Consider the following 14,019-nt stretch of genomic DNA (forward strand, 5'->3'; position numbering starts at 1 on the left):
ATTTGCTCAGTTTATCTTTCTATCTGTGTTAGTGTTTTTTCTTCTTGCTTCACCGTCATTATTTGTTGGGGGCTGCCTATTGCTTTGGGGTCTGCTCTGGGGCAGTTTAGATTTCCCTTTCTGTCTTTAGGCTAGGCAGTTCTCCGGCTGTGATCGAGGGGTCTAGGGCACCGTAGGAACCCCCCCACGGCTACTGCTAGTTGTTGTTGATAGGTTCAGGGGTCTGCAATCCGATAGCTTCCAACTTCTCTGGTTTTCTGGACTTAGCTAGCATTTCTGTTTTTGCCTCCTACGGTGACTCATTCATAACAGTCAGCTCCTGTAGGCGGTCCTGAAATTCCAGCACATAGGGTATAATAGGTACCCCTTCTATGAGGCCCTCCCCTTCCCAGTGTTCCAGCACTATGTCTAGGGGTCCCCTTACCTGTCTCCCGTATACCAGCTCGAACGGGGAGAACCCCGTGGATTCTTGGGGCACCTCCCGATAGGCAAACAGGAGGTGTGGCAAGAATTTCTCCCATTCCCTGTAGGTCTTGGTAAAAGTCCCAATGAGCTGTTTTAACCCCTTCCTGACATCCGACGTACTATCCCGTCCATGGGACCTGGGCCCCTATGCCCATGGACGGGATAGTACGTCTACCGCGATCAGCGGCGCCCACGTGGTGAGCGTCGCTGATCGCGGCCGGGTGTCAGCTGATTATCACAGCTGACACCCGGCACAATGTGTCAGGGGCGGTCACGGACCGCCCCCCGACACGTTAACCCCTTGCACACCGCGATCAAACATGATCGCGGTGTACCGGGGGTTAAAGGGAAGCATCGGCAGGGAGGGGGCTCCCTCGGTGCTTCCCTGAGCCCCCCACGGCAGCGCAATGTGCAGCGCTGCTGCGGGGGGCTCCTTTCCTGCAGGCCCCCGAATCCAAGATGGCGACGGGAGCCTGCAGGAAGCTGGCTTCCTCAGTGCCTGCAAAGCGCAGGCATGAGGAAGCCTTCTGCACTGCCTGTGACAGATCGCTGATCTGTCACAGTGATCTGTGATGTGACAGATCAGCGATCTGTCACAGGACAGTGATGTCCCACCTGGGACTATTTAATAAAGTTAAAAAAAAATAAATAAAAGTGTTAAAATAATTTAAAAAAAATTGCGAAATAAATTAGAAAAAAAAAAAATTCCCCCAAATAAATTCATTTTTTGGAAATAAAAAAAACCAAACCAATAAAAGTACACATATTAGGTATCGCCGCGTCCGTAACGACCCGCCCTATAAAACTGTCCCATTAGTTAACCCCTTTAGCGAACCCCTTAAAAACTAAAAATAAAAAACGAAGCAAAAAATAATGATTTATTATCATACCGCCAAACAAAAAGTGTAATAACGCGCAATCAAAAAGACACATATAAATATCCATGGTACCGCTGAAAACTTCATCTTGTCCCGCAAAAAACGAGCCGCCACACAGCATCATCAGTGAAAAAATAAAAAAGTTATAGCTCGCAGAATAAAGCGATGCAAAAATAATTATTTTTTATATAAAATAGTTTTCATTGCATGAAACCGACAAAACATAAAAAAAGACCTAAATGAGGTATCGCTGTAACCGTACTGACCCGAAGAATAAAACTGCTTTATCAATTTTACCGAACGCGGAACGGTGTAAACGCACCCCCCCCAAAAGAAGTTCATGAAACGCTGGTTTTTGTTTATTCTGCGTCCCAAAAATCGGAATAAAAAGCGAACAAAAAAATGTCATGTGCCCGAAAATGGTACCAATAAAGACGTCAACTCGTCCCGCAAAAAATAAGACCTCACATGACTCGGTGGGTCAAAATACGGAAAAATTATAGCTCTCAATATGTGGTGATGCAAAAACTATTTTTACAATAAAAAGCGTCTTTTAGCGTGCGACAGCTGCCAAATATAAAAACCGCCATAAATAGTAAATCAAACCCCCCGTTATCACCCCCTTAGTTAGAGAAAAATATGTTTTTTTTATTTTATTATTTATTTCCATTTTTCCATTAGGGTTAGGGCTAGGGTTAGGGCTAGGGCTGAGATTAGGGTTAGGGGTGTGTTGGGGTTCGGGTTGGAGTTAGAATTGGGGGTTTCCACTGTTTGGGCACATCAGGGGCTCTCCAAATGCAACATGGCGTCTGATCTCAATTCCAGCCAATTCTGAGTTGAAAAATTCAAATGGTGCTCCTTCCCTTCCAAGCTCTGCCATGCGCCCAAACAGTGTTTTACCCCCACATGTAGGGTATCAGCCTACTCAGGACAAATTGCAAAACAATTTTTGGGGTCCAATTTCTCCTGTTACCCTTGGGAAAATGAAAAAATTGGGGACTAATTGATCATGTTTGTGGAAAAAATACGATTTTTTTATTTTCATGCCCGGGCATTATAAACTTCTGTGAAGCCCTTAGGGGTTCAAAGTGCTCACCACACATCTAGATAAGTTCCTTAGTGGGGTCTCGTTTCCAAAATGGGGTCATTTGTGGGGGGTTTCCACTGTTTAGGTACATTAGGGGCTCTTCAAAGGCAACATGACACCCGCAGACCATTCCATCAAAGTCTTCATTCCAAAACATCACTACTTCCCTTCCGAGCCCCGACGTGTGTCCATACAGTAGTTTTCTCCCACATATCGGGTGTCAGCGTACTCAGGACAAATTGGACAACAACTTTTGGGGTTCAATTTCTCCTGTTACCCTTGGGAAAATAAAAAAATTGGGGACTAATTGATCATGTTTGTGGAAAAAATACGATTTTTTTATTTTCATGCCCGGGCATTATAAACTTCTGTGAAGCCCTTGGGGGTTCAAAGTGCTCACCTCACATCTAGATAAGTTCCTTAGGGGGTCTAGTTTACAAAATGGGGTCATTTGTGGGGGGTTTCCACTGTTTAGGTACATTAGGGGCTCTCCAAAGGCAACATGACACCCGCAGACCATTCCATCAAAGTCTGCATTCCAAAACGTCACTACTTCCCTTCCGAGCCCCGACGTGTGCCCATACAGTAGTTTTCTCCCACATATGGGGTATCAGCATACTCAGGACAAATTGGACAACAACTTTTGGGGTCCAATTTCTCCTGGTACCCTTGGGAAAATAAAAAAATGGTGACTAAAAGATCATGTTTGTGGAAAAAATAAAAAATTTTTTATTTTCACGCCCGGGCGTTATAAACTTCTGTGAAGCCCTTCGGGGGTTCAAAGTTCTCACCACACATCTAGATAAGTTCCTTAGGGGGTCTAGTTTCCAAAATGGTGTCATTTGTGGGGGGTTTCCACTGTTTTGGTACATCAGGGGTTTTCCAATCGCGACATCATGTCCGATCTCGATTCCAGCCAAAAACGTCAAATGGCGCTGCTTCCCTTCCGAGCTCTGCCATGCTCCCAAATAGTGGTTTACCCCCACATGTGGGGTATCAGCGTACTCAGGACAAATTGCACAATAACTTTTAGGGTCCTGTTACCCTTGGGAAAATAAAAATTGGGGTGAAAAGATCATTTTTGTGGAAAAAATATGATTTTTTAATTGTACCGCTGTACGTTATAAACTTCTGTAAAGCCCTTGTGGGTTCAAAGTTCTCACCACACATCTAGATAAGTTCCTTAGGGGGTCTAGTTTCCAAAATGGTGTCATTTGTGGGGGGTTTCCACTGTTTTGGTACATCAGCGGTTTTCCAATCGCGACATGGTGTCCGATCTCAATTCCAGCCAAAAACGTCAAATGGCACTGCTTCCCTTCCGAGCTCTGCCATGTGCCCAAATAGTGGTTTACCCCCACATGTGGGGTATCAGCGTACTCAGGACAAATTGCACAATAACTTTTAGGGTCCTGTTACCCTTGGAAAAATAAGAATTGAGGGTGAAAAGATCATTTTTGTGGAAAAAATATGATTTTTTAATTGTACGGCTGTACGTTTTTAACTTCTGTGAAGCCCTTGGGGGTTCAAAGTTCTCACCACACATCTAGATAAGTTCCTTGGGGGGTCTAGTTTCCAAAATGGTGTCACTTGTAGGGGGTTTCCACTGTTTAGGTACATCAGGGACTCTCCAAACGTGACATGGTGTCCGATCTGAATTCCAGCCAATTTTGCATTGAAAAAGTCAAACGGCGCTCCTTCCATTCTGAGCTCTGCCATGCGCCGAAACAGTCGTTCCCCCCCACATATCAGGTATCAGCGTACTCAGGACAAATTGCACAATAACTTTTGCTGTCCAATTTCTCCTGTTACCCTTGGTAAAATAAAAAAAATTGAACCTGAAGTATTTTTTTTTGTGAAAAAAGTTAGATGTTCATTTTTTTTTTAAATATTCAAAAAAATTCCTGTGACGCACCTAAAGGGTTAATAAACTTCTTGAATGTGGTTTTGAGCACCTTAAGGGGTGCAGTTTTTAGAATGGTGTCACTTTTGGGTATTTTAAATCATATAGACCCCTCAAAGTGGCTTCAAATGTGATGTGGTCCTAAAAATAAAATGTAAAAATGAGAAATCGCTGGTCAATTTTTAACCCTTATAACTTCCTAACAAAAAAAAATTTTGGTTCCAAAATTGTGCTGATGTAAAGTAAACATGTGGGAAATGTTAGTAATCAAGTTTTTTGTGTGCCGTATCTCTGTGATTTAATGGCATAAAAATTCAAATTTGGAAAATTGCGAAATTTTCAAAATTTTCGCCAAATTTCCGTTTTTCTCACAAATAAACGCAAGTTATTTGAATGAAATTTTACCACTAACATGAAGTACAATATGTCACGAGAAATCAATGTCAGAATCACCGGGATCCATGGAAGCGTTCCAGAGTTATGACCTCATAAAGGTACAGTGGTCAGAATTGTAAAAATTGGCCCGGTCATGAACGTGCAAACCACCCTTGGGGGTGAAGGGGTTAATGTCCCGTTAAAACGTTCACACAACCGATTGGTTTGCGGGTGGTACGGGGTGCTTCTAATGGACTTTGCGCCGCACAGCTTCCACAGTTGGTTGGTCACCTCTGCTGTAAACTTGGTACCCTGGTCCGAAATAATCTCCCGGGGAAATCCAACCCGTGAGAAAACCTGGAGCAGGGCGGCTGCCACCGTCTCTGCCAGTATGTTAGGTAACGCAACCGCCTCTGGATACCGTGTGGCATAATCTACCACTGTCAATATATACTTTTTCCCTGGGTTTGGCTAACGGCCCTATCAGATCGACCGCTACTCGGCTAAATGGTTCCTCCACAATGGGGAGGGGGCATAATTTGGCCTTGCAACGATTCCCCCTCTTGCCAATGCACTGACAACTGTCACAGGTCTGGCAGTACTGACGAACATCATAGGTTACCCCCGGCCAAAAGAAGTTTTGTGTCATACGATGCCTGGTGCGGCTGACGCCGAAGTGCCTGGCCAAGGGTATATCATGAGAGATTCGCAGTAACTCCTGCCTATACTTCTTGGGAACTACCAGCTGTTGTTTTATAGTGGGGTTCGTCCCTGAGTGGTGCTGCTCTGTGATCTGGTAGAGGTGTCCCTGCTTCCATACAAACTGTTCCCCTTCCAGTACTCCTCTCCCCTCCTGTGCCTTCCCACGATATCCCTCTAATGAAGGATCCTCAAGTAACTCCCTCTTAAATTCATCTGGGGTGGCCCAGGAAATGTGTCTGGCTATGGGAATAGGTGCAGGGCTGGGATGTCTTACCTGGGCCTCCTCTGAGTGTGATTCCGCCTCCGCAGCTCGAGCTTGTCTCCGGGTGGTCACAGGATAGGTCTCAACCAGAGGAGCCACCGAGAATGCAGACAACACGGGCCCCAAGTCATTTCCCAGCAAGACGTCTGCAGGCAAATCCTCCATCAAGCCGACCTCAACAAGGCCATCCCCGACTCCCCAGTTCAGGTGAATCCTGGCAGTGGGTAGTCGATGTATAGCTCCCCCTTCTACACGGACTGCCACTGTCCGGTCCGTCTTCTCTTGGTCCCTGACGAGATGAGGCTTCACAAGGGTCAAAGTTGCCCCGGAATCTCCTAGTGCTTGCATACGTTTCCCATTAACCCACACGACCTGTCGATGCTGTTGTCGATTATCTGCCCGGGCTGCCTGCACGGGGTCTACATCATGCAGCACTTCCTCCATCTCTTCCACCCCTTGGTTAGTCGTAGCCCCCAATGCCGGGTCAACTTCGCCTTGGTAGCGGTGTACAGCAGCCCGGCTGAAGGTAGCTGTTCCTGCCTTTGGCCACTGGGTATGCTGAGTCCGGTTGGGACATTGTCTTTGCAGGTGGCCCAGCTGGCGACAGGTGTGGCATCGCGCCCCAGGGGGACTGTGGTAGGCCGTTTTTCTAGCTGGTCCCCCTACAATCTTCGGTGGTTTGGGGCCCTCCAGGTCCATGGGCGGGCCCCTAGTGACCACCTTTGATCCGGACAACTGCGGCCTCCTGGTATCATGATGTTCATCGGCCAGACGAGCGGCTTCCTCAAGAGTCGTTGACCGCCTGTCCCGAAGCCATTCCTGTGTCTTGGGGTTTAGTCCATTAAAGAATCGTTCTAACTGGAAGAGCTGGAGGACGTCCTCCTTAGTGTTTGCTTGGCTCCCTTGTACCCACTGTAGCAGTGACCGCCGTTATTTACAGGCCCATTCAGCGTGGGTATCGGTTACGCGTTTTATAAGTCCGCGGAACTTTTGGCGGTAGGCCTCTGGTGTCAGCGCATACCGGGCCAAGATCTTCTTTGATCCGCTCACAGTCCATACAGTCCTCATCAGGTACTGTGCGATAGGCGTCCGCTGCCCGGCCTGTCAGCTTGCTGGCCAGAATCTGAACCCGTTCCTCCGGCTTCACTTGATGAAGGGCACACTGCCGCTCAAAGTCCTGCAGAAAGCCATCAATGTCTTCCTCTGCCTCCCCCAACTGTCGGAAGGCATTATACTGGATCTTTTTGTGGCTTACTGTTGAAGGTACCCGGTCGAAGGCCAGAGCTCCCCCTGCTCGCTGACTCTACTCTGTCCGCTCTGCCATCTTGGCCAGCTCCACTTTGGTCCACTCTGCCATCTCCATCTTGGCTAGCTCTATCCTGGTCCGCTCGGCCATCTTTTCCTTCAGATCAGTACGCACATCAGCCATCACCTCTCGTATGATCTCTACTGCAGGGTTTAGGCCATAGAACGCCAGTCTGTTCTTTACCTCCCTCTGGAATTCGGTGTCCTCCACATTCACATTGGGGGGCGCTGCACTGTCGTGTTCCATGATGGCTGCTATCAAATCCGCTTTTGTTTTGTTGCTGGCGATCAACCCTCGGGCTTCCACCAGATCTTTTAATGTATTCCTCTTTAACTTCTGGTAGTTATTTTCCATTAATTTCTTTCCTCCTGTAGAAGGGGTATCAAATCCCGCTGTCTGCCACCAGTGTAACGGGTCTATCCAGGCTGGGGTACCTCTTTCAGTACCACCCCGTGTTTTCGGAAGTCCGCTCTGCTTTGGCTGGAGTCTGAATGAATGATGCTGGCTGGAATTCCTTGGTTACATGGGCGCATATAAAAGATCACTGCTTCTCCACGTATTTCCAGTCTGACAACACTTTACTCACAGGACACAGAATATATCACACAGATACAGAGGGCAGGCCAGTAGAAAAGCGGCAGGCCAGACATGCATTACAAAAGCCGCAGGTGGCCGGAGCCTGCCGATGTTTACTGTGGGAATTACAAAGGTGTGGGGAGGGCGGACAAAAGGAGAATATCGTGTCCCCTCTGCCCAGGGGCGCAGCCTGTGGGCTGATGCATTAGGGACATGCATCTCACATAGAACCTATTATACATACATATAAATGCACAACATATTCTGGGTGCTGAGTGGTTCTGTAACACGTAACAGTCTCCTTCCCTCCCCTCCCTCGTCTCCTCCCCTCCCTTCCTCTTCTCCTCCCCTCCCCTCCCTCGTCTCCTTGCCTCCCCTCCCTCCCCTCGTGCCACACACAGGTGAGTGCTGCGGCGAGGAACACACAGACGGACACCAGAGTAGGTGCTACAAAGCGGGGCGTGGTCACCAGCTGCCCCGCCTTGTATGTTAATTACCCCAACTAACATATTTTCCACCCTGTCCCTCCCTCGTCTCCTTCCCTCCCCTCCCTCGTCTCCTTCCCTCGTCTCCTTCCCTCGTCTCCTTCCCTCGTCTCCTTCCCTCGTCTCCTTCCCTCGTCTCCTTCCTTCGTCTCCTTCCCTCGTCTCCTTCCCTCGTCTCCTTCCCTCGTCTCCTTCCCTCGTCTCCTTCCCTCCCCTCCCTCGTCTCCTTCCCTCCCCTCCCTCGTCTCCTTCCCTCCCCTCCGCTCCCTCTCTCATCTCCTTCCCTCCCCTCCCCTCACTCCCTCGTCTCCTTCCCTCCCCTCCCTCCCTCGCTCGTGTCCTTCCCTCCCTCGTGTCCTTCCCTCCCTCGTCTCCTTCCCTCCCTCGTCTCCTTCCCTCCCTCGTCTCCCTCCCTCCCTCCCTCGTGTCCTTCCCTCCCTCGTGTCCTTCCCTCCCTCGTGTCTTTCCCTCCCTCGTCTCCTTCCCTCCCTCGTCTCCTTCCCTCCCTCGTCTCCTTCCCTCCCTCGTCTCCTTCCCTCGTCTCCTCCCCTCCCTCCCTCGTCTCCTTCCCTCCCCTCCCTTCCTCGTCTCCTACCCTCCCTTCCTCGTCCCCTCCCCTCCCTCGTCTCCTTCCTTCCCTCCCTCTCTCGTCTCTCTCTCCCTCGTCTCCTTCCCTCCCCTCCCTCGTCTCCTTCCCTCCCCTCCCTCGTCTCCTTCCCTCCCCTCCCTCGTCTCCCTCCCTCGTTTCCCTCGCTCGTCTCCTTCCCTCGTCTCCTTCCCTCGTCTCCTTCCCTCGTCTCCTTCCCTCGTCTCCTTCCCTCGTCTCCTTCCCTCGTCTCCTTCCCTCGTCTCCTTCCCTCGTCTCCTTCCCTCGTCTCCTTCCTTCCCCTCCCTCGTCTCCTTCCCTCCCCCATCTCCTTCCCTCCCCTCCCCTCACTCCCTCGTCTCCTTCCTTCCCCTCCCCTCCCTCGCTCGTGTCCTTCCCTCCCTCGTGTCCTACCCTCCCTCGTGTCCTTCCCTCCCTCGTCTCCTTCCCTCCCTCGTCTCCTTCCCTCCCTCGTCTCCCTCCCTCCCTCGTCTCCTTCCCTCCCTCGTCTCCTTCCCTCCCTCCCTCGTCTCCTTCCCTCCCTCGTCTCCTTCCCTCCCTCGTCTCCTTCCCTCCCTCGTCTCCTTCCCTCCCTCGTCTCCTTCCCTCCCTCGTCTCCCTCCCTCCCTCGTCTCCTTCCCTCCCTCGTCTCCTTCCCTCCCTCCCTCGTCTCCTTCCCTCCCTCGTCTCCTTCCCTCCCTCGTCTCCTTCCCTCCCTCGTCTCCTTCCCTCCCTCGTCTCCTTCCCTCCCTCGTCTCCTCCCCTCCCTCCCTCGTCTCCTCCCCTCCCTCCCTCGTCTCCTTCCCTCCCTCCCTCGTCTCCTTCCCTCCCTCCCTCGTCTCCTTCCCTCCCTCCCTCGTCTCCTTCCCTCCCCTCCCTTCCTCCTCTCCTACCCTCCCTTCCTCGTCCCCTCCCCTCCCTCGTCTCCTTCCTTCCCTCCCTCGTCTCTCTCTCTCTCTCCCTCGTCTCCTTCCCTCCCCTCCCTCGTCTCCTTCCCTCCCCTCCCTCGTCTCCTTCCCTCGTCTCCTTCCCTCGTCTCCTTCCCTCGTCTCCTTCCCTCGTCTCCTTCCCTCGTCTCCTTCCCTCGTCTCCTTCCCTCGTCTCCTTCCCTCGTCTCCTTCCCTCGTCTCCTTCCCTCGTCTCCTTCCCTCGTCTCCTTCCCTCGTCTCCTTCCTTCCCCCTCCCTCGTCTCCTTCCTTCCCCCTCCCTCGTCTCCTTCCTTCCCCCTCCCTCGTCTCCTTCCCTCCCCTCCCTCCCTCGTCTCCTTCCCTCCCCTCCCTCGTCTCCTTCCCTCCCCTCCCTCGTCTCCTTCCCTCCCCTCCCTTGTCTCCTTCCCTCGTCTCCTTCCCTCGTCTCCTTCCCTCGTCTCCTTCCCTCGTCTCCTTCCCTCGTCTCCTTCCCTCGTCTCCTTCCCTCGTCTCCTTCCCTCGTCTCCTTCCCTCGTCTCCTTCCCTCGTCTCCTTCCTTCCCCCTCCCTCGTCTCCTTCCTTCCCCCTCCCTCGTCTCCTTCCTTCCCCCTCCCTCGTCTCCTTCCCTCCCCTCCCTCCCTCGTCTCCTTCCCTCCCCTCCCTCCCTCGTCTCCTTCCCTCCCCTCCCTCGTCTCCTTCCCTCCCCTCCCTCGTCTCCTTCCCTCCCCTCCCTTGTCTCCTTCCCTCCCCTCCCTTGTCTCCTTCCCTCCCCTCCCTCCCTTGTCTCCTTCCCTCCCCTCCCTCCCTCGTCTCCTTCCCTCCCTCCTCTTGTCTCCTTCCCTCGTCTCCTTCCCTCGTCTCCTTCCCTCGTCTCCTTCCTTCCCCCTCCCTCGTCTCCTTCCTTCCCCCTCCCTCGTCTCCTTCCTTCCCCCTCCCTCGTCTCCTTCCCTCCCCTCCCTCCCTCGTCTCCTTCCCTCCCCTCCCTCCCTCGTCTCCTTCCCTCCCCTCCCTCGTCTCCTTCCCTCCCCTCCCTTGTCTCCTTCCCTCCCCTCCCTTGTCTCCTTCCCTCCCCTCCCTCCCTTGTCTCCTTCCCTCCCCTCCCTCCCTCGTCTCCTTCCCTCCCTCCTCTTGTCTCCTTCCCTCCCTCCTCTCGTCTCCTTCCCTCCCTCCTCTCGTCTCCTTCCCTCCCTCTCTCGTCTCCTTCCCTCCCTCTCTCGTCTCCTTCCCTCCCTCCCTCGTCTCCTTCCCTCCCTCCCTCGTCTCCTTCCCTCCCTCCCTCGTCTCCTTCCCTCCCCTCCCTCGTCTCCTTCCCTCCCCTCCCTCGTCTCCTTCCCTCCCCTCCCTCGTCTCCTTCCCTCCCCTCCCTCGTCTCCTTCCCTCCCTCGTCTCCCTCCCTCGTCTCCCTCCCTCGTCTCCCTCCCTCGTCTCCCTCCCTCGTCTCCCTCCCTCGTCTCCTTCCCTCGTCTCCTTCCCTCGTCTCCTTCCCTCGTCTCCTTCCCTCGTCTCCTTCCCTCGTCTCCTTCCCTCGTCTCCTTCCCTCGTCTCCTTCCCTCGTCTCCTTCCCTCGTCTCCTTCCCTCGTCTCCCTCCCTCGTCTCCTTCCCTCCCCTCCCTCCCTCCCCTCCCTCCCTCGTCTCCCCTCCCTCCCTCGTCTCCTTCCCTCCCTCCCTCGTCTCCTCCCCTCCTCTCCCTCCCTCCTCTCCTTCGCTCCCTCTCTCGTCTCCTTCCCTCCCTCTCTCGACTCCTTCCCTCCCTCCCTCGTCCCCTTCCCTTCCTCCCTCCCTCGTCTCCTTCCCTACCTCCCTCGTCTCCTTCTCTCCCCCCCCTCGTCTCCTTCCCTCTGTCACGATCCATGCTGGATTGTGACAGATAAAAGCTCATGTAACCTTTTTTTTCCTTTAAGCTGTTTGCTTAAAGTTAGTTTTGTCCCCAGTGGCCATTAGGGTCATTACACAGTGGTGTATTTAGTTCTAGTTTTGCCCCCGGTGGTGGCTAGTATTATTACATGGGAATCACTAGCAGGTGTGATGGCTCTGGCTCTTGCCTATGAAGGAGAGTCAGGTGGTCTCACTCACTGTTGGTGATATTGGTCATTTCCAACCATCCTTGGTGGAGGAAGGAGCTAGAGAAGAGTTCCTTGCAAATTAGTCAGAGTCCAGGTGTGGAAGGAGCTCCTTGCAGCTCTGACAAAGCTTTGGTGAAGTAGCAGCTATTCAGGAGGAAAGCTGCACTCAGGTGCTGGACTCTGTTGCTGGGAGCAATAGCAACAGAGCAAAGCTAAGTGGTTTTTCCCTGTTTGTAACTTTCCTTATGTGTGTTTTAGTGCAGTGGTGGGATTAGTTTCTGCACCATCCAATTCATTAGAAAGGGATAGGTGCAGGGTGAGCTAGGGTTTTTAGGAATCCTGCTCGTCGCCAGGTGCGGAAACTGCCTAGGGACCGTCAGGAGTGTAGAGACACTGACTTGGGAGTGCAGAAGGTCTCCACGCCCCCGTTCCCTATTGCAGGGCCCTTCATTGTATCGGTTTCCCTGGTGTTTCCCTTATCTCTGTAAATTCGCCCTGCTGGAGGCGGTGTATCCAGATACACTTGTAACTATTGAAATTCGCCTGCTGGAGGCGGTGTATCCGGCTGCACGCTTCATTGTTTAAATTCGCCCTGCTGGAGGTGGTGTATCCAGGGTCACGGGTGTCATAGAAATTCGTCCTGCTGGAGGCGGAGTATCCAGTTATCCGTGACATCACACCCTCCCTCCCTCGTCTCCTTCCCTCCCTCGTCTCCCTCCCTCGTCTCCCTTCCTCCCTCGTCTCCCTCCCTCGCCTCCTTCCTTCCCTCCCTCCCTCCCTCGTCTCCTTCCCTCCCTCCCTCGTCTCCCTCCCTCATCTCCTTCCCTCCCTCCCTCGTCTCCTTCCCTCCGTCTCCTTCCCTCCGTCTCCTTCCCTCCGTCTCCTTCCCTCCCTCGTCTCCTTCCCTCCCTCGTCTCCTTCCCTCCCTCCCTCGTCTCCTTCCCTCCCTCCCTTGTCTCCTTCCCTCCCTCCCTTGTCTCCTTTCCTCCCTCCGTTGTCTCCTTTCCTCCCTCCCTTGTCTCCTTTCCTCCCTCCCTCGTCTCCTTCCCTACCTCGTCTCCTTCCCACCTTCCCTCCCTCGTCTCCTTTCCCTCCCCTCCCCCCTCTTCTTCCCTCCCCCCTACTTCCCTCCCTCCCCCCTTCCTTCCCTCCCCTCCCCCCTACTTACCTTCCCTCCCTCCTTCTTCCCTCCCTCCTTCTTCCCTCCCTCCTTCTTCCCTCCTTCTTCCCTCTCTCCTTCCCTCTCTCCTTCTTCCCTCTTTCCTTCCCTCTTTCCTTCCTTCCCTCTCTCCTTCCCTCTCTCCTCCCCCCTCCCTCCTCTTCTTCCCCCCTCTCCTTCCCTCCCTCCCCTCCCTCCTCTCCCTCCCCTCCCTCCCCTCCCTCCTCTCCCTCCCCTCCCTCCCCTCCCTCCTCTCCCTCCCCTCCCTCCTCTCCCTCCCCTCCCTCCTCTCCCTCCCCTCGCTCCCTCCTCTCCCTCCCCTCCCTTCCCTCCTTTGTCTCCTTCCCCTCCCTCCTTCCTTCCCTCTCTCCCCCTCCCTCCTTCCTTCCCTCTCTCCCCCTCCCTCCTTCCTTCCCTCTCTCCCCTCCCTCCCTCTTTCCATCCCTCCTTCCTTCCCTCCCCTCCCTCCTTCCCTCCCCTCCCCTCCCTCCTTCCCTCCCCTCCCCTCCCTCCTTCCCTCCCCTCCCCTCCCTCCTTCCCTCCCCTCCCTCCTTCCCTCCCCTCCCTCCTTCCTTCCCCTCCCCCCTCCTTCCTCCTTCCCTCCCCCCTCCTTCCTCCTTCCCTCCCCCCTCCTTCCTCCTTCCCTCCCCTCTCCTTCCTCCTTCCCTCCCCTCCTTCCCTCCCCTCCTTCCCCTCCTTCCCTCCCCTCCTTCCCTCCCCTCCTTCCCTCCCCTCCTTCCCTCCCCTCCTTCCCTCCCCTCCTTCCCTCCCCTCCCCTCCTTCCCTCTCTCCTTCCTTCCCTCCTTCCCTCCCTCCTTCCTTCCCTCCTTCCCTCCCTCCCCTCTTTCCCTCCTCCTTCCCTCCTTCCCTCCCTCCTCTCCTTCCCTCCCTCCTGCTTCCCTCCCGCCCCTCCCCTCTCTCCTCTCCTTCCCTCCCTTTCTCCATCCTTCCCCTCCCTCCTTCCTTCCCCTCCCTCCTTCCTTCCCCTCCCTCCTTCCTTCCCCTCCCTCCTTCCTTCCCCTCCCTCCTTCCTTCCCCTCCCTCCTTCCTTCCCCTCCCTCCTTCCCTTCCCTCCCCTCCTTCCCTTCCTTCCCTTCTTCCCTCCCCCCTCCCCTCCTTCCCCCCTCCACTCCTTCCCCCCTCCACTCCTTCCTTCCCTCCTCTCCTTCCCTCCCCCTCCTCTCCTTCCCTCCCCCTCCTCTCCTTTCCTCCCTCCCTCCTTTCCTTTCCTCCCTCCCTCCTTTCCTTTCCTTCCTCCCTCCCTTC

At 54.0% G+C, this 14,019-nt stretch overlaps 2 protein-coding genes across 2 annotated transcripts in view; both read left to right on the forward strand.

Moving 5' to 3' along the window:
• ASH1L (ASH1 like histone lysine methyltransferase) overlaps positions 1-14,019 on the forward strand; it is a 126,458-nt gene that overhangs the window by 15,753 nt on the left and 96,686 nt on the right. The gene's annotated exons all lie outside the window — the stretch shown is intronic.
• Positions 8,045-12,983, forward strand: LOC141055650 (uncharacterized; the record flags this gene model as incomplete). Its single annotated transcript, XM_073552312.1, has 1 exon — positions 8,045-12,983. A coding segment is annotated over one exon (3,351 nt), but the record flags the coding sequence as incomplete, so codon positions are not given.

The sequence above is a fragment of the Dendrobates tinctorius genome, unplaced genomic scaffold, assembly GCF_039654945.1.
Source record: "Dendrobates tinctorius isolate UK_male_01 unplaced genomic scaffold, ASM3965494v1 ptg000189l, whole genome shotgun sequence".
NCBI classification, from domain to species: Eukaryota; Metazoa; Chordata; class Amphibia; order Anura; family Dendrobatidae; genus Dendrobates; species Dendrobates tinctorius.